Source organism: Cervus canadensis, chromosome 17 (assembly GCF_019320065.1).
Source record: "Cervus canadensis isolate Bull #8, Minnesota chromosome 17, ASM1932006v1, whole genome shotgun sequence".
NCBI classification, from domain to species: Eukaryota; Metazoa; Chordata; class Mammalia; order Artiodactyla; family Cervidae; genus Cervus; species Cervus canadensis.
The window spans coordinates 46,070,211-46,094,502 of record NC_057402.1 but is presented as its reverse complement, the minus strand read 5'-3'; the positions used below and the strand labels follow the sequence as shown (position 1 = coordinate 46,094,502).

Here is a 24,292-nt window from a genome sequence, read left to right as displayed (position 1 = left end):
CTCAACGTTTTTTTAAAAAAGCTTTGGATCCCAAAATATCTTCCACCGAGGGAATACTGGTGTTGACACTGAAATGGTAAATATTATTAGGTAAAGGGTGTCAAGCTCTAGTCATTCTAAGTGATGTTAGGAAATGGAATCAATTTGTGCTCAGCTCTTGCTTTTGGAACTGAGGCACCGTCATGGGCATGTGTACTAAGTAGTTTATGTGACTTGAAAAACAAAGTCAGAATTTTTTTTTTTTTAATGTAAGAAAATAAGTTTAATTTGGCCAATTGTTTTGGCAATGAAAACTGGCTTTGCCAATTAGGTTTCATGCTAGTCATGTCTCATTGCTTGAAAGAGCTAATTGGCAGTCGTAAAGTTCTGACAAAACTATTATTTAAAAGCATATCACAGAATAAAAACATATGTCAAAAATATACTAGAAAAGATGTACTGAAGCTTATAGTATTTTGGTTTCCCCAACTCCTGGATAAATGAATCATTTGAATGAAAAGAGTAACAAGGATATCTAACAGCCATTAGAAAAGTTTGGTAAAGCATATTTTTAAAGGTGTATTTCCCAGAAAAAGTAAAGTGAATAACTAATGATCTGACTTATTTTGCCAGTCAGATGGTTCCGAATTCTTTCCTTTTCACAAAATTTGGAGGACTTAACTGAGATATCAGCTGAGAGATCATTACAAATAATTTTTGATGACATATCATTATATAATTTTGGCATATATATCAGAAGGAATTCAAATAACTGAGCATTAATGCTAGAATAAAATGCTTTCCATTCCTATCTACATGCTTATATGAGCAACATTTCTCAATGCTATAAAATATACCTCTAAAAATAAGAAATATGAACTGACTTGATTGATCCATAGATAAATGTACTGAGAAAAAGTCCTAGCTCATTAAGTTATACATTCCCCATCAAAATTTATCCCTAAGAATTATTTTCAAAAATGTATTTAAAGCTGTTCTGATCAGTCATGTACCACTAATGTTATATATAATTCTTTTGTTCAGTTAGGAAGAAAATTTTAGAGTGGAAAAAAAATTTTTACTATAGGAAATTTTAAAAAACCAATTAATTTATATATGTTTTTCTTTCAGGTAAATATGACAGAGTAAGCAATAAGACTTCATGCATAAAAATACATTACCTTAGGGTAAAATTCTATGGGGAAATTGAAAGAGAAACAGTATTCTTTGTTATACTAACTACATAAATGTCTATCTCTTATTTTTCTTTCTCAGTTCATATTATAAGGCCCTGAAGAAAAGGAATAAAGCCCATCAATTTTATTTCCCTCCTCATATTTCCCAAAGACGAAGAATGTTATCATAGACTGGCAGTAGGAGAGAAGAGCAGCGACCGTGGCTTCAACCCTAGGGGCACCTGTCTTCACCAGGGCCATGGCACCACAGCAGTGGGGAAATTTAATTCAAACAAGGGGTCTATGGGCAGAAAAGAAGATCCGAAAAAAAAAAAGTAACAGAAAGTGTTGGTTAAAATCTTTTACTTTCAACCAGGGATTTAAATTCTCCCAAATATAGAAGCACCAAATATATTAAAAGGAGTCAACAGACCTTCCCAAATTTTCATATTTTACCCACATTTACCAAAATTCTTCCATATGTTTCATTTATTCATTCTTACTGAGTGCCGAGTATACACAGGGCATCACACGCTAGACTCAGGGAATGTGCAATCCATGACTTTTCTAAGAAGATCTCTCCCACACATCCTTGGGAGAACATATTACAGGTGTCTGCCTCTGAGCCTATATATGCAATGCTTACTCAAAAAAGACAGATTCGATACTTCCAAAAAGCTATTCAAAAGGTGAATTGAATTTGCATCACTTCTCTTAATTATGGGCATTTGGCAATTAATATTACTGATTTAAAAGAACAGTAGATTGCATCTGGTATCTATTGATGGAAAAATGCTAAAAACACTGCCTATTTTTTAAAAAGGATTTTCAGATGAATGGATAAGGAAGCTGTGGTACATATACACCATGGAATATTACTCAGCTGTTAAAAAGAATTCATTTGAACCAGTCCTAATGAGATGGATGAAACTGGAGCCCCTTATACAGAGTGAAGTAAGCCAGAAAGATAAAGAACATTACAGCATACTAACACATATATATGGAATTTAGAAAGATGGTAACGATAACCCTATATGCAAAACAGAAAAAGAGACACAGAAATACAGAACAGACTTTTGAACTCTGTGGGAGAATGTGAGGGTGGGATATTTCAAAAGAACAGCATGTATACTATCTATGGTGAAACAGATCACCAGCCCAGGTGGGATGCATGAGACAAGTGCTCGGGCCTGGTGCACTGGGAAGACCCAGAGGAATCGGGTGGAGAGGGAGGTGGGAGGGGGGATCGGGATGGGGAATACGTGTAAATCTATGGCTGATTCATGTCAATGTATGACAAAACCCACTGGGAAAAAAAAAAAATGTGATGACTAAAAATCAAATTATCATTAAAAAAATAAATAAATAAAATAAAAAGGATTTTATAAACCAGTGGAAGACTCACAGAAGCAAATTTCTAGCATGTGGGTTCTTCACTAGAACCTAAACTTATAAGACATCTTAAATATAAAATGTTGTAATATAAATATAAAATGTTGTAATATAAATATAAAATGTAAAATAATTTCTTCAATTATGGAAGAAATGATCTTTTTTCTCCCAAATTTTATAAACACTCCTCTGCAAGTGAAACTAAAATATTGCACTCCAGTTTTTGTGATTACCTGCACAAAATCCTGAAGACTCTAAAATTCTTGGGCTTATGAATGCCAGTTTAATCTGCAAAAGGTCTCTGAAGCTATCTTAACCTCAAATCCCTTCACACTAGGGCTTTCCTCTTGGCTCAGATGGTGAAGAATCTGCCTGCTATGCAGGAGACCTAGGTTCGATCCTTGGGTTGGGAAGATCCCCTGGAGAAGGGAATGCTACCCACTCCAGTATTCTTGCCTGGAGAATTTCAAGGACAGAGGAGCCTGGCCGGCTACAGTCCATGGAATTGCAAGGAATCGGACACGACTGAGTGACTAATACCACCATCACATTTGTCCCCACATATGGCACTTAAAGAGTTCTTCTCATAATCCACCACAATGCTGCTGTTGTCTTTACTGATCATAATATTTATAGAGCCAGCTTATTTTCTTTATTTCCAAGTGAGCCAAGCTTTAAAAATTCACCCCAATACATTAGCAGCCATTATTCCCTCAGATATTCCTCAATCTCAAAGCACCCACTAATAAATCAGAAGGAAAAAATATTTTAACCTTCGTAGACAACAGTTGTTTAAGTAAATGTTTGCTGAGTAAATTGAACCTGTCAGGGAATGTACTTGTCTTTACAAAGTCATACAGAGGTACAAAACAACTCAGTGCAACCTATACTGGGGATATTTTCTTATAGAAGTTTTTGTTATTGAATAGTTATGGATTTGGTGGCAAGAAGAAGCACTTCGCTGTTGAGATGAAAACAAAGTAAAAACAAAGCTGCTGCATATACTTTCTGGGCTATTTTCAACATCCTGGATAGAGCTGGGACTTCAGAGGCAAATGACAGAGCAGTAGCGTCTGTCCCTTTCATCACATACACTCTACGACAGCAGTCCCCACCCAACTTCTCTGGCACCAGGGACTGGTTTCTTGGAAGACGATTTTTCCACAGGAGCTGGGGGGTGGGGGATGGTTTCAGGATTCAAGTGCATTACATTTATTATGCTGCTGCTGATCTGACAGGGGGTGGAGCCCAGAAGGTAAAGGGAACGATGGGGAGTGGCTGTAAATACAGATGAAGCTTTGCTTGTTTGCCCACGGTTCACCTCCTGCTATGCAGCCTGTTAGTTCCTAACAGGCCACAGCCCAGTAGCAGTCTGCGGTCCCGGGCTGGGGTCCCCTGTTTTAGGATACACAGGAGCCAAAATAGGATAAATAAAAGCTAATTTATTACTGAGACCATCCTAAGGTTTAACAGGTATGGCATGCACTTTATCCCTACTTCCAAAATTGGTACTGGGGTAAGTTTTAATTTCAGTGATTGAATAAAAGCCCCAGGGTCTTGGTTCCCAAAGTCTGATGCACATTGGAATCACCTGGGAATTTAAAAAAATTTTTTAAAATACAACAACAGTACATACTGGCTCCCAGCTCCTCAAATCCTGACGTAATTGACATCGGAGATGGAAATACACCCTGGAGATGGAAACGGCTGCCCACTCCAGTATTCTTGCCTGAGGAGTCCCATGGACAGAGGAGCTTGGCAGGCTACAATCCACAGGGTCGCAAAGAGTTGGAGACGACTAAAGTGACTTACTACGCACGTACCCTGGGCACTGGGATTTTTGAAGGCTCTACAAATGATCCTATTGTGCAACAATTGGGGAACCACGGCCCCCAGGTTTTAAAATGAATAACTTTTGACAACTTACACTTGAGGCCTGAGAATCTTCAGCTGAGTGAGTATGTCCTTCTGTACCCGGGGGTTGGCTGTGGCAGTGAGAGCCATCATTGGAACAGAAGGGAACTTCTGGCGAAGAATATTCATTCTTTTGTAATCTGGACGAAAATCGTGTCCCCACTAGTTGGGAAAAAAAAAAAACACTACTGCTTTTTAGACTACTCGGATCTTCTTTATATAAAGCATACACTTAATACACATATTAAGAATCACATTATTCTTCAGTGAAATAGCAGAATAACTCAATCAATGTTTTTTCCTCTCGGCACTCAAGATCTAGATACTGTCGGTGGTATGTATTTACTGGTATGTCAAGACGCAGAGAACTGTGCTTACCTGACTCACACAGTGCGCTTCATCAATGACGAAACGTGCCAAGAGCCTCCTCTCATATAGATTCTCCAGAGTAGAGATCAGCCTGTTGCTCGCACAGACCTAGACGGGAAGTATGTTAGTCAGACATTTGAAACCATTTAAACACTTCACCGTAAGGATCTGGTTGTCTTTAAGTTCCACTGTGACTTAAGTTGCATTAAAACCACATAAAATGGTTCTGATTTCAATCTACGAACTGAATTAGTAAAAGTAATAGAAAATAGCAGATGAGACACTCTAGAATGTTCACCCACATTTAGCAAACAGTTATGTATTAGGTCAGTGCTTCTAAAACAATTTTTCTGCCTCAGTGTATCTGGGAGCCACACACGTTTACACTGGTGACAGGGTTACAGACATGTGTTACATGTGTGCATGTTGTTTGGGGGAATCATATACACACATATGTACAATATATACACACATGTGTGCATGCTCAGTAGAGTCCAACTTGTGACCCCATGGACTGTAGACCACCAGGCTCCTCTGTCCATGGGATTTTCCAGGCAAGAATACTAGAGTGGGTTGCCATTTCCTCCTCCAGGAGATCTTCGAGACCCAGGGATTGAAACTACGTCTCATGTCTCCTGCACTGGCAGGAGGATTCTTTACCACTGTGCTACCTGGGAAGCCTATATATACATGGCTTGTACATACAAGCCTGTATGTATGTGTATTTCATAGCTCTGTCCATAACTGGGCCTAGAAACAATGACATCCCAGTAGCAGTGACCATATCTGGCACCCACGTCTTGACAGACATGTTGGAAGGACACAGAAGCCAGTGTGATGGAATTTTTCCACTGGCCAAACCTAGGACAATTAAAACATCAAAACACACAATGGTAACTGATTATAACCCACTGATTAACTTAAGAATTCATAATTTCATATTGCTATAAATAAATATGTGGGTAAAATGGAAAGCTTGTCCTTACAGGAGAATACCAATTAAATTAGAAGAATCATCACTTGGCACCCACTACAATAACAACTGGTGGGGACAGTAAAACTCAAGTCAAAGTTTCATGAGACATAGGATATTTACAGTTTCAGAATATTCCACAATAAGAGATCTACAATTACAAAATAATTACATTTATTCTTGTAATGAATAATTAACAACAAAAAAAGTAATTTTACAGTGGAGAAATCTGGCAGACACCATATTATCCAAGTGATCGAAGTTAACAAAATACCAATAATAGAATGAATTGACAAATGCCTCCTGATAGGCTGCACTGAGAATGTATCACCACTTCTGTGATATTCCCCCAAAATGAACAACGCAAATCTAATCAAGAGGAAATATAAAATCAAATTGTGTGACAGTCCACAAAACAACTGGCTTTCACTCAGCTGTCAAGATAATGAAAGACAGAAATTGTTTCAAGAGACATGAAGAAAATGGATAATCTAGGATTCTCTTTTGCTATAAAGGACATTATTGGGATAACTAGTGAAATTAGAATAAAGTTTCATAAAGTAGCAGTATTGTAGCAATTAATATTTTCCAATACTGTTAATTGTACTGAGAATTCCTTGTTTTTAGGACATGCAATGAAGTATTTAGGGTTGAAAGGATATCATGTCTGCAACTTACTCTGAAATGTTTAAGGGAAAAACTGAGAAAGAATGATAGAGCAGTTACAATAAAATGTTACCATGTGGGTTTCTCAATGAAAGTTAGAGGAATTCTTACACTAAATGCATCAGAAATTATGTCAAAAATTTAAAAACATACGTATTTTAGTGGGCTTTAATGAGATAACAGAAAAAATATACTGGTCCCTGCTCCCAGTTCCTGGAATAGGGTTCCTGAAACCCTTGTAAATTCTTACGTGGTTAGAGCACTGGGGTTCCCCTGATGGTTCAGTGGTAAAGAATCCGTCTACAATTCAGGAGACAAGGGTTCGATTCCTGGGTCAGGAAGATCCCCTGGAGGAAATGACAACCCACTCCAGTACTCTTGCCTGGGAAAATGCCATGGACAGAGGAGCCTGGCAGGCTACAGTCCGCGGGGTCACAGAGAGTTGGACACGACTTAGCGACTAAACAAGAGCACTGGGAGCACCTTTGGTCCAACTCAGGCAACTCTGGTTGGGCTCCTGGGTGGGAACTGGTCACTAGAAAGACTACGCCAGGATAAAAAGCTTAGGATTTTGAGTCCTTCTCCCATCCTTCAGAGAAGGGAGTCAGTGTAGAAATGGAGACTATAATTGATCATGCCTATGTGAGGAAGCCTCCACAAAATTCCAAAAGTATGGGCGTCAGAGAAGTTCTAGGTTGGCAAACACATCCACGTGCTTGGGGGCTGACAGACTGCAACTCCACAGGGACAGAAGCTCCTGTGCTCAGGACCCGCCTCGTATACCTCTTCATCTGGCTGTTTATCTGAAGGTCTTCACCACAGCCTTCACTAAACTGGTGAATGTAGGTAAGTGTCTCCCTGAGTTCTGTGAGCTGCTCTTGCAAGTCACTGAATTCAAGCAGGAGGAGGTCACAGCAACCTGATTTGCAGCCAAGTCAGACGGAAGTTGTGGGTAACCTGTGGCTTGCCACCTTGAGCAGGGTGGTAATCTCGAGGGACTGAGCCCTTAACCTGTGGGGTCTGACATTATCTCTGGGTAGGTAGTGTCAAATTTGAGTTAAACTGTAGGACCCCTAGCTGGTGTCACAGAGGACCACTTGATGGAAGCAAAGACCTCCATACCTTTGATGACTAGCGTGTAATATTCTATGTGAGAAGTAATGGAGAGAAACACAGGAGGGAAAGACTCAGTATTTCCTTTCTCGGTAAGGAGAACTTGTTTGTTTTTTTAAAATAGCTGTAATATCATATTTTATTTTATTTATTTTTTTGTACATCTGTGTCTCTTTTTCTGTTTTGCATATAGGGTTATCGTTACCATCTTTTTAAATCCCATATATATGTGTTAGTATACTGTATTGGTCTTTCTGGCTTACTTCACTCTGTAAAATGGGCTCCAGTTTCATCCATCTCATTAGAACTGATTCAAATGAATTCTTTTTAATGGCTGAGTAATATTCCATTGTGTATATGTACCATAGCTTCCTTATCCATTCATCTGCTGATGGGCATCTAGGTTGCTTCCACGTCCTGGCTATTATAAACAGTGCTGTGATGAACATTGGGGTGCACGTGTCTCTTTCAGATCTAGTTTCCTCGGTGTGTATGCCCAGGAGTGGGATTGCTGGGTCATATGGCAGTTGGTAATATCATATTTTAAAATAATGATAGAAATACAAACCTTCTCTGGAGTAACATACAGAAGTTTTATAATTGGGTCTTTTTTTGATAACTGGAGGTAAATACTTGTAGCTTCTGAGTCCGTCTTATCACCTGTCAGATATGTAGCTGGGATCTAAGCATAAAAGTAGTAAACAATTTAAATTTTACACATTAATCTGACTCAAGCTTACATTTATCTTTAGGTTTTATAAACAGTTAATAGGTCATATCAAACCTGTCAAAGGAAAGAGAATCTCAACATAATAATCAGTACGTATTTTTAAAAAATCCTTGTTAACCATAAGTCAAATGGTCTTCTCACTGTTTATTTCCTTTTCTTTTTCCCTGTTTCTTTACTTTTTTAACTTTTCAGATTTGTAAGGAAGATAAATATGAACTCAGCATCTAGGAGATTCCAATTCTAATGTATGGCCATATTTTTTTTTTCAGGTAAATGCATCTTTTGGGTTTTAATGGACAACGACACTGAAAGGACCACAACTCTCATGAATGGCTGAACAATGGCTACCATCTCCGTAGGGAGACATCTTTGGGAAGAAAAATCAAACCAGTGGTTTTGTTGAGGGGTGATGGTTCATAACCAACCCCAAGAAGAGTTCTGTTTGATCACAGTATGTAGGATTTAATAGACTGCACTCATAAACTTTTCTTAACCTCAGCCAGGAGGAAAAAGGACATATGTGTGTGGGCATGCACATGTGTGTGCATTTTAAGATATTAAGGGAGGAAAAAAAAAAAAAAGATATTAAGGGAGTGAGAACTAAGCCAATCTGACAGTAGTGTAAAAAAAAAAAATCCTTCCATATTAGAAAAAACAAATTTACATCAGCAATACAGGTTAAAGGTTCTTATTAAAAAGCATTCTTCCAGAGTAAAACCAGATTGAACTCTAGAAAGTCATCTGTACCAGAATTTCCAAAGACTTGTACTTAAATGTAACAACCTAATATAACTGCTGTGCTTTAGTCTTATAGTTCATGAACTATTTAATAAAAAAGGTTACCCAGAGTACTAAAATATAACTGTTTTTAAGTTATGCTATTCTTAGTATTTTTATTATAACTGGTAGTGTTTTAACTTACATCCAAGGAAGTCAGCTTTTGGACTTGATCCACTATAAGTGATCTCAAGGGAGAAATGACAATAGTGACCCCAGGAGAAACACAGGCAGGGAGCTGGTAACACAGGCTTTTACCACCTCCTATAGAGAATGACCAGAAAAAAATCCATCAAGTTCTATGTGGAGAGCATGAAGGCAAGATGTACAATGCAAATGACATATAAAGTTTAAAGTAATGAACTAATAGGACACCAAGTGATATTCTCCATGGTGCCAAAATATGCCATATTTGAATGAGCCAAAGTATGTGGGCAACTTAAATGCATAAAAATTATCTTTAGGACAATCTTACATAGGTACACATGATAGCAAAAGCAAGAATCAGGGCAGGAAACTTAAATGCATCAGAAATACTTTAAAAGTCTACTTGAGAAGGACGCCCTGAAAAATGCCCCCTTGAAACCCTAGAGGGTCTTGGAAAGCCTTGAATGAAAACTGCTGGATGAGGAGGGTGAGAATTCTACCACTGAGTTGCCAATGCCTCAGATTGCTGGACGAGACAAATGCCAGGGCCCTCCCTCTCCAGTTTTAGTTTTGCAGTGCCAAACTGGAGTCAAAACAGAAGACACAGACTGAACAAGTTAATAAAGTATGGAAAGCTGCTGACTAAACAAACCAACACCATCTAAAATGTAAGGTCAGTTTGAGAAAATTCAGATGCCCAGTCAATGCTATTTAATGACGATGGCGACAACTGATTGCTGGAGGTCACAACAAAGGCGAGTAAGAGGCAGAGGGAAGACTAGACGTAAGTAATGAAACCCTAACTTCCCACATTGCTGCTTGCTTTCTTTTCTTTAATTGAAGCATAGGTGATTTACAATGTTCCCCTGCTTCTTATCCTAATGGCTGATTTAATATTCTTACTTGTATGACTGTAAATCACTCAACAGCTGTTATACACTTTAACAGCACAATGAAGTCTTGGATCTCTTCAAAACTGAAGACAAGAAAGAACTATGTTCCAGGCTTTTCACTTAATCCTCATGACGCTCTGTGAAGTGGGTGCTTTGGTATTATTCCCACTGCACAAACGAGGAGCCTGGGTTTGGGGGTGAAGTGCCTTGCTCACGGCCACACTGTTAATAAGTGGCAGAGCTGTGCTTTGAGCTCAGGGCATTACTCCAGAGCCAATGATTTCAACCACCAGGCCACACGAGGTTGTGCCAAATAAACTGCCAGAAGTGGCTGTGGTCTCTGACAGTAATTTTTTTGTTCCTGTTCCAGGCTAATTTAGACTAGAAAAAAAGAAAAATTCCCAAAGGAAAATCCTCGATCAATTCAACACAATGAGCTTTGAGGTGAGGATCTTAAAGGGCAATAAATGTTATCATGTCAACAACCAGAACAGAGGATATGAAGTAATATACTTTCCCAACTGTGGTATGGGAAGGTTAGAGACCCCTAAATGATAGAACTATGGTGTAGGTGTTCTTTTTATTTCTATTAAAGGGCTTTCATTTAACATCTGCCAATGGATTCCTGCCAATTCATATCTAAAAATACATACCAGTGGGCATTAAAATAAAACAGTCTTCGCCAAGCAGTGCAGCATTGATCGCCTCTAGCTGATTAGTTCTAAAATTATGCAGGCCAAATTTCTTATGAAAAATCTTCATCATTTCTTTTGTATGAGGAAAATTAAGACTTTGGAAACGCTCGTGTTTTGGATTTCTGGATGCTACGTTCTGCTCCGTCTTGTCTAAGAAAATAATCAATGTTAAGAGAAATCAGGGCTTTATGGTAACCAATAAGCTTTAGCATTTTAACCCATTGCCCTGCAGAGTCACTGGAGTACAGTTTGCTATAGCACACCCTTCTTTACCTGTTTATCAGGGTTTCCTTGCTGCCCAGTGTCAAGGCCACCAGAGACTTCCTAAGGGCCAAGTTCAAATCTTTCCTTGATTTTTTTTTTTACAGCACCTACCCCTCCTATATATTCTCTCCTCCTTCTCTTTTGAATTTCAAGACAATCATGGGGGGACTTCCCTGGTGTTCCAGTGGCTAAGACCCTGTGCGCCCAATGCAGGGGGTCGGGGTTCTATCCCTGATCAGGGAACTAGATCCCACATGCCTCAACTAAGAGTTTGCATGTGGCACTAAGATCCAGAACAGTCAAATACATACATACATATTAAAAAAAAAAAAAAAAAAAAAGACAGTCCTGGGTTTTCTACTCACTTTAACTTCCTTTTCCTGGCTCCATTTCCTCCACCTGTCCCTGAAATTTGGGAGTCTCTGACACTTGGGACTGGGCTCAGTAGACATTCTTTTTTGGAATTTTTCTAGTCCTTTGACCTTAAACATCGCTGATGTGCACAGAATGCCCAGATCTCTTTCTCAAGCCTAGACTGACGCCCTCCTAAGTCCCAGGGCTGCACGCACCTCCAACTGTCTGCAAGATACTTCCGCCTGAATGACTTCCCAACACTTGAAGCTCAGCAAGCCTTAAAATAGCCCTCCTCAGCTCTGCTCCAAATGTGCCTCTGCCTCCTGACTTCTCTTTCTGTTCACGGTGTCACGGCTTTCTCAGTCACCGGGTCTGAAAGCTCAGAGTAATCCTAGCTCCCCATGAATCTCCCTCCGTCATGTCACTCGCCTCTGCCCCCTCTTCTGCCCCCTCGCGGTCGCAACTCTGGGCGGCTGCCCACAGTGTGAGAGGTGCTCACTCCAGCTCTAGTAGTTCCTCTCACCCCAGCCCTCAACCGTCTCAAAGATAACTGCGAATACCAAGCATGACACAGAAATAAATCCATTAATGGTTATTTTAAAGGTCAACAGCATAGCTGCAAGAACAACCTCTGTGGGATTAAGTCATCAATGGCAAAAATAGGGAGGACTGCACTTTACAAAACCTTACACATATAAACTTAAAAAAAAAACCCACCTTTTGATAACTTTGTAAGGTTAATGTAAGGTTTTAAAATTAATTTTGGCTTCTCTCTGCAACCTTTACAATGGCTAATTTCACTATTCCAAAAAGTTCTCTCACTAAACTGTGAGCTCCAAGCAGGCAGGAACTCTTCATTATCCATCTATCACTAGGACCTGAGCATAACACATGGCACATGGGTGGCCACTCAGGAAATATTTGCTGAGTGAATTAAAATGATCCTAGACCAAAAAAAATAATTTGACTGACTTAAGAAATTTCTGACTTCTTAGGTTTCTTAGGTTGCCGTAAATTTTAGTATTTTGACATAAAACCTGTTCTACTGCTTTATAAACATCATTTCTTATCAATCCAGGATTCTAAAAATACACACAATGACATTTTTAACATATAAATTCAGCTTTGCTTTTTATCCATCCCCCAAATTGTTAAAAACTTGGCCCTCATGAGCTTTATTGTTTTAGGGACTAAAAAATGTTAATTTAAAGGCAAAGCACATTTGTAATGACTTTTAGAGCTTTACTACAATAGGTTATAATTACACATTTTATAAAACTACAGCTGGTACCCAGACAAAAGAGCAACTTGCTCCTGAAATTGTGATTTGTAATTCATATTATCAGCAGAAATTTGCATAGAAACAATGTCATTCTCAGGCAATGATGATTTGCTATGGTTTCTCTTGTACAATTCCTATTTTGGACAGTTTTGTTGTCAGAGAAAATATAAGCATTTCATTTATTGTAAACTTACCAGGGTAATTCAGAATTGACTCTGAGAAGTTTTTATTTTGAGTGGTAGATGCCCCTGGAAGGCAGTCTGTCTTGGCGGAAGAGGGTCTTTCTGACACTGATTTAACTGGTCGACCTTCCTTAATGGGTGGGTAGGCAGCTGTGGAAGATTTGTTGGCTGCTAAATTTTGCATCAGATTTTCCCAGTCATCATCATCATCGTCAAAGTCATCTATGTCAAAATTGTCAATCTCGCAAGCAGCCTGGAGCTCTCTTTCCAAGTCATTTATGGAGGTGGTATATTTATTCTGATCTTTCACAGCCGTGCTTGTGAGAACATTTCCTGGGAAATCAAGGCTTTCATTTCTTTTCTCTGCCCTCGGTGTTTCAGCCCAGTTGCTACTTACAAAGGACTTCTGTAAATGGGAACTGAATAGTGGTCTTTCAAAGGGACTCTTCGTGGTGGCTGAGACTCCCGTCTTTCCTAGGGGAGGAGTCAGTAAACGTTCCCGGGTGGACATGGAATTTGAGGGGAGGTGTGAAAGAGTGAACTCCTTCACAGCATTCCCTGCAGGACAGGAATCACCCTTCGGAAACGCGTAAGGTAAGGAAACAGAGGCAGAGTCCTCCACAGGGCTCTCCAGGGGATCAGGCCTACATCCCCACAAGGAGTGAAGAACACTGGCATCACTGGGATCAAAATCCGCTTCAGCTAGGAGTTTCCTTCTGAAGAGAGAACACAGGATGCCAAATTAACGATGAGTAGTTGGCAATGGTGTGGGCTTTCCTGATAGCTCAGTGATAAAGAATCTGCCTGCCAATGCAGGAGATACAAGTGCGATCCCTGGGTGGGGAAGATCCCCTGGAGGAGGAAATGGTAATCTCCTCCAGTATTCTTGCCTGGAGAATCCCATGGACAGAGGAGCCTGGTGGGCTACAGTCCATAGGGTTGCAAAGATTCAGACATTACTTAGCAACTAAACAACAAGCTGGCAATGGTAGGGTACACACAAGTTTATATTTAGTTTTCATGCCAAACTGGCAAAATATTTCCAACCTTAAAAATCTGAATACAAATGCTAAAGGAATAGTTTGAAAAAGTAAATTAATTTAAGATAGAATGTAGAGCACAGGGAACTCTACTCAATACTCTGTAACAACCTATGTGTGTGCTCAGTTGCTCAGGCATGTCTGACTTTTTGAGAACTCATGGACTGTAGCCCAGTAGGCGCCTCTGTCCATGGGATTTTCCAGGCAAGAGTACTGGGGTGGGCTGCCATTTCTTCCTATAGGGGATCTTCCCTATCCAGGGATTGAACCCATGTCTCTTATATCTCCTGCATTGGCAAGCAGGTTTTTTTACCACTAGCGCCACCTGGGAAGCCCTGTAATAACGTATTTGGGAAAAGAATCTGAAAAAGAATAGATATATGTATATGTATAACTAAGTGGTTTTTTTTATATACCTGAAACTAACATAACATTGTAAATCAACTATATTCCAACCATAGAATTTAAAAAAAAAAAAAAAAAGACAGTGATAAGTATGCTACACAGTTTGTGGGGCAGAATGCCTGGATGCCCTGTATGTTTGACACTTACAGTGTCGGTGGAAATGCAATCAGATCCAGAAGGAGAGAAGTCAAGATACCTTATGTCCCGCTGCTGGAGCAGCTCATTCCCACAATCCAAAGTTTTCAGCTCATCATCAGGAACAGCATCAACTAATGTACAGATTCGGTCCATCACACGGACAAGCTGCTGCTGTAAGCTTGTCTGTCTAGCTGAAAAGTCATTATGCTGTGAATATTTTTCACCGACAACAAAAAAAGACTTAAAATTTTGAAAGCCCTGCATGTAACACCTGAAGTAGTTTAAAAACAGGATTCTGAACAATAATATATTCTCCCATTATCTGCCTCTGAAATCATCTGAAATCAGACTGGCTCTAATCTGTATCATGAGAGCTCAAAACTGTTATCGTTTCATTTCCTGCTAATTCTTATTATGAGGTAACCAAGGTTGCTATAAGATAGAAAAGTTTTATGATTTTTTTTTTTTTTTTACTAACTTCACATGTAAATCTCACCATGCCCACACAGAATACGTCATACAGTTTGGACAGGTAAGAACTCCACTTGTTGCTCTCGTCTGCCTGCCAACCAGAGGTTCCTAACAGCACCGCCCTTTTACACTTTCCTTTTGGAGACCACTCCCTCCCTGCACTTCCTCAGTGGGCATGTCGTGAGACAGTTAAATGAGAATTAGATCTTAGAGTTTTTTGACTGACTGGAAAAGAGGATCTCTCTCTGCAGCTGGACTGGCTGCAGGTGGCCAACTCTGCCACCCTGAGGGAAAATACAAGCGTGAACATAAGGCCAACATAAGGGAAAGCAGAAAACAGAGATGGAGGGAAATGGAAGATTGAGATGGGGAGACGTGAGAGGCAGGTGTGAGAGAGAGAAATTCCTGATAACACCTGTATGGACATGTGAATCCAGCCAGCCCGCTCCACACTTTTACATTTCAGCTGTATAACTAAGAAATAGATGTCAGAGGAGGGGTGGCTTTAGATGAAGCAAAGGAAAAAAAATGGGTTAGGGGAGCAATGGAAAGCAAGAAACATACCTACTGACCCCTGGGGCCTAAGGTGTTCAGGTGAAGTAAACAGCTTAGGTGGCTAGAGGCAACAGTATTCTCAGAGACAATCAGAGAAGAGGAGGAGGTTGCCAGGAAATTATCGAGAGAGGGCAGCTAGCTGAAGGGTCTAAGGAGAGGAAGAGAGGACAGATGAGCGTGGGGGTGTGGACACAACCCCGACGATGGGACCCACATGTCCATGTGAGAACGACCTGCGAGTGAGGACTTTCACTCGTGACTGACGTAAACAGGGTCGTGATGTGTGAAGTGGTACAAGTGCGCTCGCTGGGCTCCTGTTAGACATCTGTTTTCTCTGGAAGGAGAATGGGCATTGGATTGGAAAGAGGAGGATAAACAACAGTCCAAAGGAAATGAAAACCAAGACAGGCTCAGAGATACAGTTATTGGAAAGGAGCTCAAGTCTCTTTGTCTAGACAGATTACACCTCAGTGTACAAAGGAAACCTGCAAAAGAAAGTCTCACTAATACATGAAGCGACTAGGTAATAGGAGAGTTGAAGGGAGAGTGAAGACAGTCAAACATTGTTCTAATTTTCAAAAAAATTCTAAAGGGATGCCAAAAGCTACAGGCTGGTGTTCTTAAAGTTAATTCAAGGCAAAATTCTAGAACATGTTATCAAATGGCTGCTTTGTGAGCTCTAAGAAAAAGAGGAAACAATTACAGAGTTCGCAAGAGTTCATAAAAATACAACAGCCATCTCAACGTAGTTCTTTTTGAAAGGATCACTAGACTGGCAGATAACAAAAGCCCCATTTATTGAAGGCCTGCAGTGCAAGGGGCACTTTACCTTGAATCCTGACAACTACCAGGCAAGGCAGATACTATTCTTCTCATTTAACAGAAGAACAAAAACTGAGGTCCGAAGAAGCTGAACTACTTTGGCACAGTCACCCGGCCAGGAGTGGGAAGAGGGAGGCTTGCATACCAGGTCAGCATTGCTCTAGAGCCAATGGCCCACCTTTTTCCTCTTGCTGCCTCAGACCTTCAAATTCTGGCGTCAAATGAGTGAGTCTTTTGCATCCCCAGGGACAAGGGAGAGAAACAGTCTGAAGGCAGATTTGTAACAAGATGAACATGAGGTGGTGAAGAAGAGACTGCTGTCAGCTGAGAGGGAGGCTGCTAAGGGCATTGTGTGGGACTCTGTCCTCGCTCGCGTCTTAGCCAACCATTTCATCCGTGAGACTTGATGATGCAGGGACAGTATGGTGCGGCGGCCTCAAGACTGCTGGGTTCAAATCCTAGCTCTGCTGCTGTCTAACTCTATGACCATGAGTAATTATTTAGCTCTCTGGTACCTCGTACCTTGCCTTCCTTATTTGTAAAATGGGACAACAGAAACTATCTTAAAGGATCATTGTGAGGATTAAATTAATTAATATTGTAAGGCACTTAGAAGAGTGCCTACATCAGGTATTTCAGGAGGATCTTTAACAATAAATTCAGAGACGAAAATAAACAAAGATTCAGAGGAAACAGGAACCACACCAAGAGATCACTACACATGTATGTGTGCAAACACACATTCACACACCCTCTAAGTACAGTACCCACAAAATAAGAATAGAAAACATTACAGAAATACTCATAGAGTACAATGCAGCTGTTGGGAATTAATCTGATAAAAATGAAAAATTCCATGCAATAATTAATTTAAAAACTGAGGACATCTCTCAGAAAGCAAAAAAGGCAAGAGATAAAAAAACAGAGAAGTTAATTAACGGAGGTCTAATGGTCCAATAGCTGAAGTTCCAGGGAGAGTGAAAGAGAAAAGAGGAAACAAAAAGAAAACAAAAAGGAATAACACCAGGAAGAATTCAGACTAGAAGGAAACAAATTTCTAGTCTGAAAAAGCCTTTGGGAAACAGAAATCAGGAGTGAGAAGGAGACACAGCAGTTTTTCAAAGACTTTAGGTGCTACTGGATTATTTATACTAGATATTTAGTAGAAAATTTAAAAATGAATTAGAAATAAATCAAGCAAACAAAAAGTATGAAACTTTAAGTGAACACCAAACCCAGAGAACTAGGAAAGGTCTAGAAATCAGTAGCTATAAAAAAGAGGTAAAAGATCTAATATTTAGCTCTAGGCACTTCACATTTATCTCACAAAGATTAAAGCTACAGGAAGGCAAAATTTTGGTTCAGTATGAGAAAAAAATTCCTTCTCTATTCTAAAACGCTACTTGTTAGAGAGTCATCTGGTGAGAAAACAAGTTTCTGAGTTTCGAAGTTATTTGAGCAAATGCTGGTGGTTGGTTATTATGGATGATTCTCTATTAGGTCAAAAGAAACTATAGATTCATCATCTTATACTATACAGTAACAGGCTAAGAATACAACCTTACTTTGTTTTCAAAAGTAAGCAGCTACAACATGTATTATGTCTAAAATACTTCTGTACCTTCACAGCTTGTGCTGGTTTCTCCATGAGGCTGCTGTGTGGCCATTTCCTTGGGTTTTGACAAGTCTTCTGATGTGCTAAGACTATCCTTTTTGTCAGAAGTGTCAAGATCCTTCAACATACTACAAATTAAAAAAACATTAAACTGATCAGAGTACAGACTAGACCAAAGGCATACTTTTCCCTCTAATATTTTCCACAACTGGTTAGACACTATGTAACAGAAAAGAGAAACATGTCTCTGTATCTCTATTATAAAACTTCTTAGGTGGTGGTTTAGTTGCTAAGTCATGTCCAGACTCTTTTGTGACTCCATGGACGGTAGCCCATCAGGTTCCTCTGTCCATGGGATTTCCCAGGCAAAAATACTGGAGCAGGTGGCCATTTCCTTCTCTAAGGGATCTCCTCGGTCCAGGGATCGAACTCTCGTCTCCTGCATTGTAGGTGAATCCTTTACCAACTGATCCACCTGGGAAGCCCTAGCTGGCCCTCAAAGTTTGCCATCTTTTGGCCCTGATATTAACACACATAAACATGGTCATTCTGGCTGGATATAAAAAATACTTTAAAAGTAACAAAATAAATTAGTATTAAATAAGTGTTAAAGAGAGGATACTATGGCAATCCAAAGAAAGCTAACGCTTATGAAGGAGAGAGAAGGTCGGTTTACTGTGATTAGGCAACGGGGCTTAGGGTTACCATAAGAACACAACTGGAGATAAACTGTAAAGGTAATTTGGGGTCTGCAGAGAGAGGATTTTGAGGGCCAGCTACAGAGGTTTAGGAATTCAGGAGATAGAAAAACATGTTTTCCTTTTTGTTATATATTTTCTAACCATTACGTCTCTGAAATAAGTTCAGAAGTCATAACCAGCACTTTAAAATGTAATAAAATATAACAGAAAATGTAAGTGCGCACTGCACATAAAGCTTTTGTGAAAATCCTCTTTTAGTTTTATAATATATACAAATATGTATACAAGGTTGCAGTAGAAAATATATAGAGAGACTTTATCTTGGAAACAACCTTCGAAAGAACCATTTTCCAACTGTTGAAGATCTAGGTAAAATATACTAAATTGTGGTATGACAACTCAATAAATTATGTAGCCATTAAGAGGAATAAAAATAATGACTATCCAGCAATATGGAAGATGTTTTAAAAATAATGGCAAAAGAAAAGCAGATTGAAAAATGATAGCAACATGCTGATTATGGCAATGTAAAAAACTCATACACACATACAGAGAAGCAATAAAGCACTGTGGACGGGGAAGAGAGAGAACAAATCAGGAGGACGGGATGCAAACACAAACTGGGCTTCTCTGGTGGCTCATATGCTGAAGAATCTGCCTGCAGTTCAGGAGACCTCGGTTCGATCCCTGGGTTGGGGAGACCCCCTGGAGGAGAGAATGGCTGCCCACTCCAGTATTCTTGCCTGGAAAATTCCATGGACAGAGTCTGGCAAGTTACAGTACATGGGGTCGCAAAGGATTGGACATGACTGAGCAACTAACACTTTCACTTTCATATACAAAATAGACAAGGTACAAGGATTTACTGTATAGCACAGAGCATTATGTTCAATATCTTGTAACAATCTATAACGGAGTATACTCAGAAAAAGAAAAATACAAACCCGAAATCGCTATGCTGTACACTGAAACTAACACAATATTGTAAATCAACTATACGGCAATTTAAAAAAATGTTTGGTTTGTTGGACTATAAGACTATCAGTCAATATCCTGTTAAAGTGGCTACAATGTTATCTGTGCAATACACACTTGAAATAACCCTACACTGGATCTTAGCCCATTTGCCATTAATTACGCCATCTCAAGACAATCCCGTTCCTCTCTAGGCTTCAACTCCTTCACCTGAGAAATAAGAATGCTGTTGAATAATGCTATGTGAACTCTTGCTGAGTTTTTCCCCCACAACTCTGTCTGCATTTTTATGGGGGAGATGAAAGAGGGGAACTTTTGGAGTTTTTCTGTTTCGTTGTCAAATAGCAATCACACTTCACCCTCTCCCACCTCTTTAAACATCTCAACCCACCTGTTAAAACAAAAACCCAGAGAAACAAGCTTATGTAGACAAACACCTCCTTCCTGTTTGCCTTCCTTCCTTCAGGTGATGTACTAGAGGGATTTGTTTCTCATCAAAATACGGTTAGCAGCATAGAATATATCAGACCTCTCAACTGAGTGGATTTAGGCTGGAGTCAGTATGGCAGTAACGACGACTGTTAGTATTTTAAGCTATTAATGAACTATGTGGATTTTCTATTTTCCCATAGCACCATCAATTAATCATAATCATGTCACAAATTTATCAAAATTCAGTGAATGACAAATACCAATGGCCAATTCTATTAATATTTGGATTAAGAAAAATTTTAAAAAGAAGAAGAAAGGACACTTTACTTAGTAAAAGTCACTTCGCAAAGAAGGTATTAGTTTTGGGTCATTTCAGGTCTAGGAAATCAGTATCTTTGGGACTACATTCCACATATCAAGCTCAACTACATAAAACCATTTGGAGGTGCCATGTAATTAATGATAATGGGACTATATAGTTTTAGAATACCAACAATTAAATAAAATGTATATAAATAGGAATTTCTTGATGTGTTCATTTGAATACAAAACAAACTGCAGTAGCATGAAATTAGTTTTGAGGTGACATTACACAACTAAAATCATTTCAGCTATCTCAGAAACAATGTTTATTAATTAATAAAACTATTTTACCTGGAGCATTTTAAAGAGGACGAAGAGGTAGAAGTCATTCCTTCTTCTGGAGAAGGTGGGACAAAATCTATGTCATAATCATCTTCGTCAAGCTCAACACATGAAGATTTCTCAACTGAATGTAATTCTGTTTCTTCCGAGTTTTTCTTCTTTTCCCAATTACCTAAAGTAAAAGAGTTGATGGTTATCCGCTTTAAACATAGCAGTGTACATGCCGCCCCAAACTCCCCAACCAACAAGATCCGACTGTCCAGCGCAGGGAGCTCTGCTCAATGTGATGCGGCAGGCTGGACGGAAGGGGAGCTGGTGGGGGGATGGATACACGTATGTGTATCGCTGAGTCCCTTCACTGTTCGTCTAAAACCATCACAACACTGTTAACTGGCTATACCCCAATACAAAATGAAAAGTTTAAAAAATTAGGTAAAATAGTTGATAAGTGTAGGTTGTTTTAATATTAACGAGCCAGAAAGAACAGGGTGTGAGCATTTAAAAGTGAGTGCGTTGGATAAGATAAAAGTGCTAGTAGCACTTTGTACTATATGAGTTCTCTCCTTTCACACATTAATGTTGGCTTGTTTCTTCACGGAAGGTGACTGAATCAACTGGATTAAGTCCAACAAAAGCTGGATTGAGGCTGATGATTTGCTTAAGGATTTTCATAATTGTCTCCAGTTAAATTATGAAACTCATATTTAGTATCAGTCCTTTCATTTCTCTATTTTTCATTCACATTTAAATAAGGGTAAAGTACAGTAAGTAAGCCTGAGGGTTACACAAGTACCATTGTTGATACATATAAACTATGTCTACCTTATCCCAAAGGCATCTTAGTTATTTAAGTCTCCCAGAATAATTGTCTCTCTCTCAACTATGTGGGAAAACAGTGCCAAATCGTTGCTCTCTAGTTTACCTTTGGCCAAATTTTCTCTTCATAAATAGTAACACATTTGATTAGACTATAGTTTTTCTTATAATCAGTCACTTTTCAGTCCCCTCTTACCCTGCAGTAACCTTGATGGGATTCAGGTGTTTAAAAATATTAGTCTCATATTTACAATTATTTCATTAAGTGTGTACCTCCACATATGGCTGATCTCAGCTATTAAGTTCTAGACATCTAATAACTATGAGACCTAAACAGAAAGCTATTTGAATTTAATTTACAATACTTGAATAGCATGATTATATTGTATTATTCATCAATATTAGGTAGTGCAAATCATAAAAGAATTATAACACAAAGGCTTAGTTTTACATCCCAATTCTACTACCAACTAGTCAGCACACCATCAAGAAGCCATTTGAACTTCTATGGAACCTTCTCTTCTTTTTACGTAAGTTTAGTTGATTTACAATATTGGGTTAGTTTCAGGTGTACAGCCAAGGGAATTCAGTTTTCTGCAGATTTTATTTCATCACAGGACATTATCAGATAATGGGTATAACCCCCGGTGCTATACAGTAAATCCCTATTGCTTACCTATTTTACGTATAGCAGTTTGTAACTATTAATTCCATATTCCTAATTTGTCCCCCACGTCCCTCTCCCCTTTGGTAACCATGTTTGTTTTCTATGTCCCTGCTTCCGTTTTGTATATTTATTTTTATTATTTTTTAGATTCCACATGTGATATCACAGTAATTTTCTTTCTCTCTGACTTACTCCATTAAGCAGTATATTCTCTACATATTTCTTCATATTTAAAATCACAGAGCTATCCTTGCTAATATAAAAACTGTATTAGCAGAATAAAATCTTCCATTTCCTTAGAATGCTCTGCCTCAAGAACATGGCCAACAGATGGTTCAATAAGCACCTCTATATATCCTAAGGACAAAAGCTAAATCATATTTGTTACTCTTCCCAATGTCTAGCTTTGAATAAACTAATACAATCAACCTACTGAAATGAAATAATAATTTTTACCTCTTTCCGCTCCCAAATGAGTTTTTAACGAGTGATTTTCCTGAGTATCTTCATTTATCAGCTCTTCGGAATTGGGGTCATCATCAATGCAAATCACATCACTACTTAACCACTCTGAGTCACCCTTCTGTTTCTCAGCCAAACGTCCCTGCTTGCTCTCAGAGGAGGAGGGAGCCAAACCAGTCTTTCCTGCATTTGTTTGATTAAGCTGTGCTTTTACTAAGTTCCTCTTAGACTTTTTTGATTTCTGAGCAGTGCTTACTCTTACAAAGCGGTTTTTGCACGGTGTCACAAATGCTTTAGAATTTCCAGAAGTATCGAAGTCATCTATATCATCCCAATCATTGAAGGGAATAAGAGAATCTGATGAGGAACTAAATTCTAATTTCTTGAAAGTAGCATTGCAGGATTGCTTTATAACCGGTGTGTTCTGGGCTGTACATGAAACTTCCTGGGGAACCTGTGACAAACTTGGCAATAGTGGTTTTGAACCAACTCTCTTAGTTTGTGGTCCGGATGGAGCACTTTTAAAGTCATTGATCCCCGTCTGCTGATGGGTGGTGTGGGGTAAAGGTTCACTGAAGGAAAAGGCCTCAGTGATATTAACATCTTTATCACTCAACACAGGTGTTTTTGCCACTGACACACTGGTTACAGAGACATCATTGGCTGAAGGCACTTTCTTTTTAAAAGTGAAACCTCTGAAAAAGAATCGAAAAACTGAATTAGATGGATTAATTTTAACAAACCCAGAAGGTATACAAAACTCTGATTTTTTTTTTTTTTTTACTAATTTATATAATGACTTAACCTTCATTGTATCCCAAATGAGCAAAGAATCTATATGCCTCTCTGACTTTAAAATATGTAAGGTAACTTACATTATGCTTTGTATGCTCTGAGCCTTCCTATTCAGGAGCTCATTACTCAGCTTTGAGACTATCCAGGCCATTCCCATTACTTTGTCTCTCAGGCTCATAGTCCTTAATTAACAACCTCTCCAGAGGTGGGGAAAGCAGAAGCAAAGAAGAGAAGAGATGCAAATGTGACTACTTGTTGTGACTCTGATAAAAGTTTTATGGGGAAAAGAATTAAAAACTTTCAGCTATGCTGAAATCTGAAAGACAAGTGAAAGGGGCAAGGGCCCTGGACATCTGCTGGATTTACTGACACGAAGGTCAATGGTAACTTTAAAGTCAGGTACAAAGAATGTGCCTAGAACCTGCTAAGGGCACAATGAGGGCTATACATCATTAGGTATTGTTAGAAGGACTTTGGAATACAGCTTGAAGGAAAGAACAGAACTGGAGAGCTATAGTTTTCTTATTACATGGCTTTTGAAAAGGACATAAAATTATATTAAGATATTAAAAATACTGATTTGGGTCTTCCCTGCTGGCTTAGTGGTAAAGAATCCACCTACTAATGCTGGAGACATAGGTTCGATCCCTGGTCTGGGATGATCCCACATGCCAGGGAGGAACTAAGCCTGTCTGTCACAACTACTGGTTCTGTACTCTAGAGCCCAGGAACCACAACAAGAGAAGTCACCACAATGAGAAGCCCGTGCACTGCAACTAGAGAGCAGCCCCCGAGCATTGTAACTAGAGAAAAGCCCACACAGCAATGAAGACCCAGCACTGCCAAAA

General features: G+C 39.2%; 1 protein-coding gene across 1 annotated transcript in view; it reads right to left on the bottom strand.

The window, feature by feature from the left end:
- Positions 1-24,292, bottom strand: part of BLM (BLM RecQ like helicase) — an 87,229-nt gene that overhangs the window by 37,968 nt on the left and 24,969 nt on the right. Inside the window, exons 3-12 of the mRNA XM_043490222.1 lie at positions 22,644-23,344; positions 20,714-20,876; positions 17,958-18,079; positions 14,547-14,679; positions 12,918-13,621; positions 10,782-10,973; positions 9,234-9,352; positions 8,150-8,263; positions 4,839-4,937; positions 4,474-4,622 (exon numbers count right to left, since the gene is read on the bottom strand). Of these exons, the coding sequence (XP_043346157.1) occupies positions 4,474-4,622; positions 4,839-4,937; positions 8,150-8,263; positions 9,234-9,352; positions 10,782-10,973; positions 12,918-13,621; positions 14,547-14,679; positions 17,958-18,079; positions 20,714-20,876; positions 22,644-23,344 (2,496 nt within the window). The remainder of the gene's footprint in view (positions 1-4,473; positions 4,623-4,838; positions 4,938-8,149; positions 8,264-9,233; positions 9,353-10,781; positions 10,974-12,917; positions 13,622-14,546; positions 14,680-17,957; positions 18,080-20,713; positions 20,877-22,643; positions 23,345-24,292) is intronic.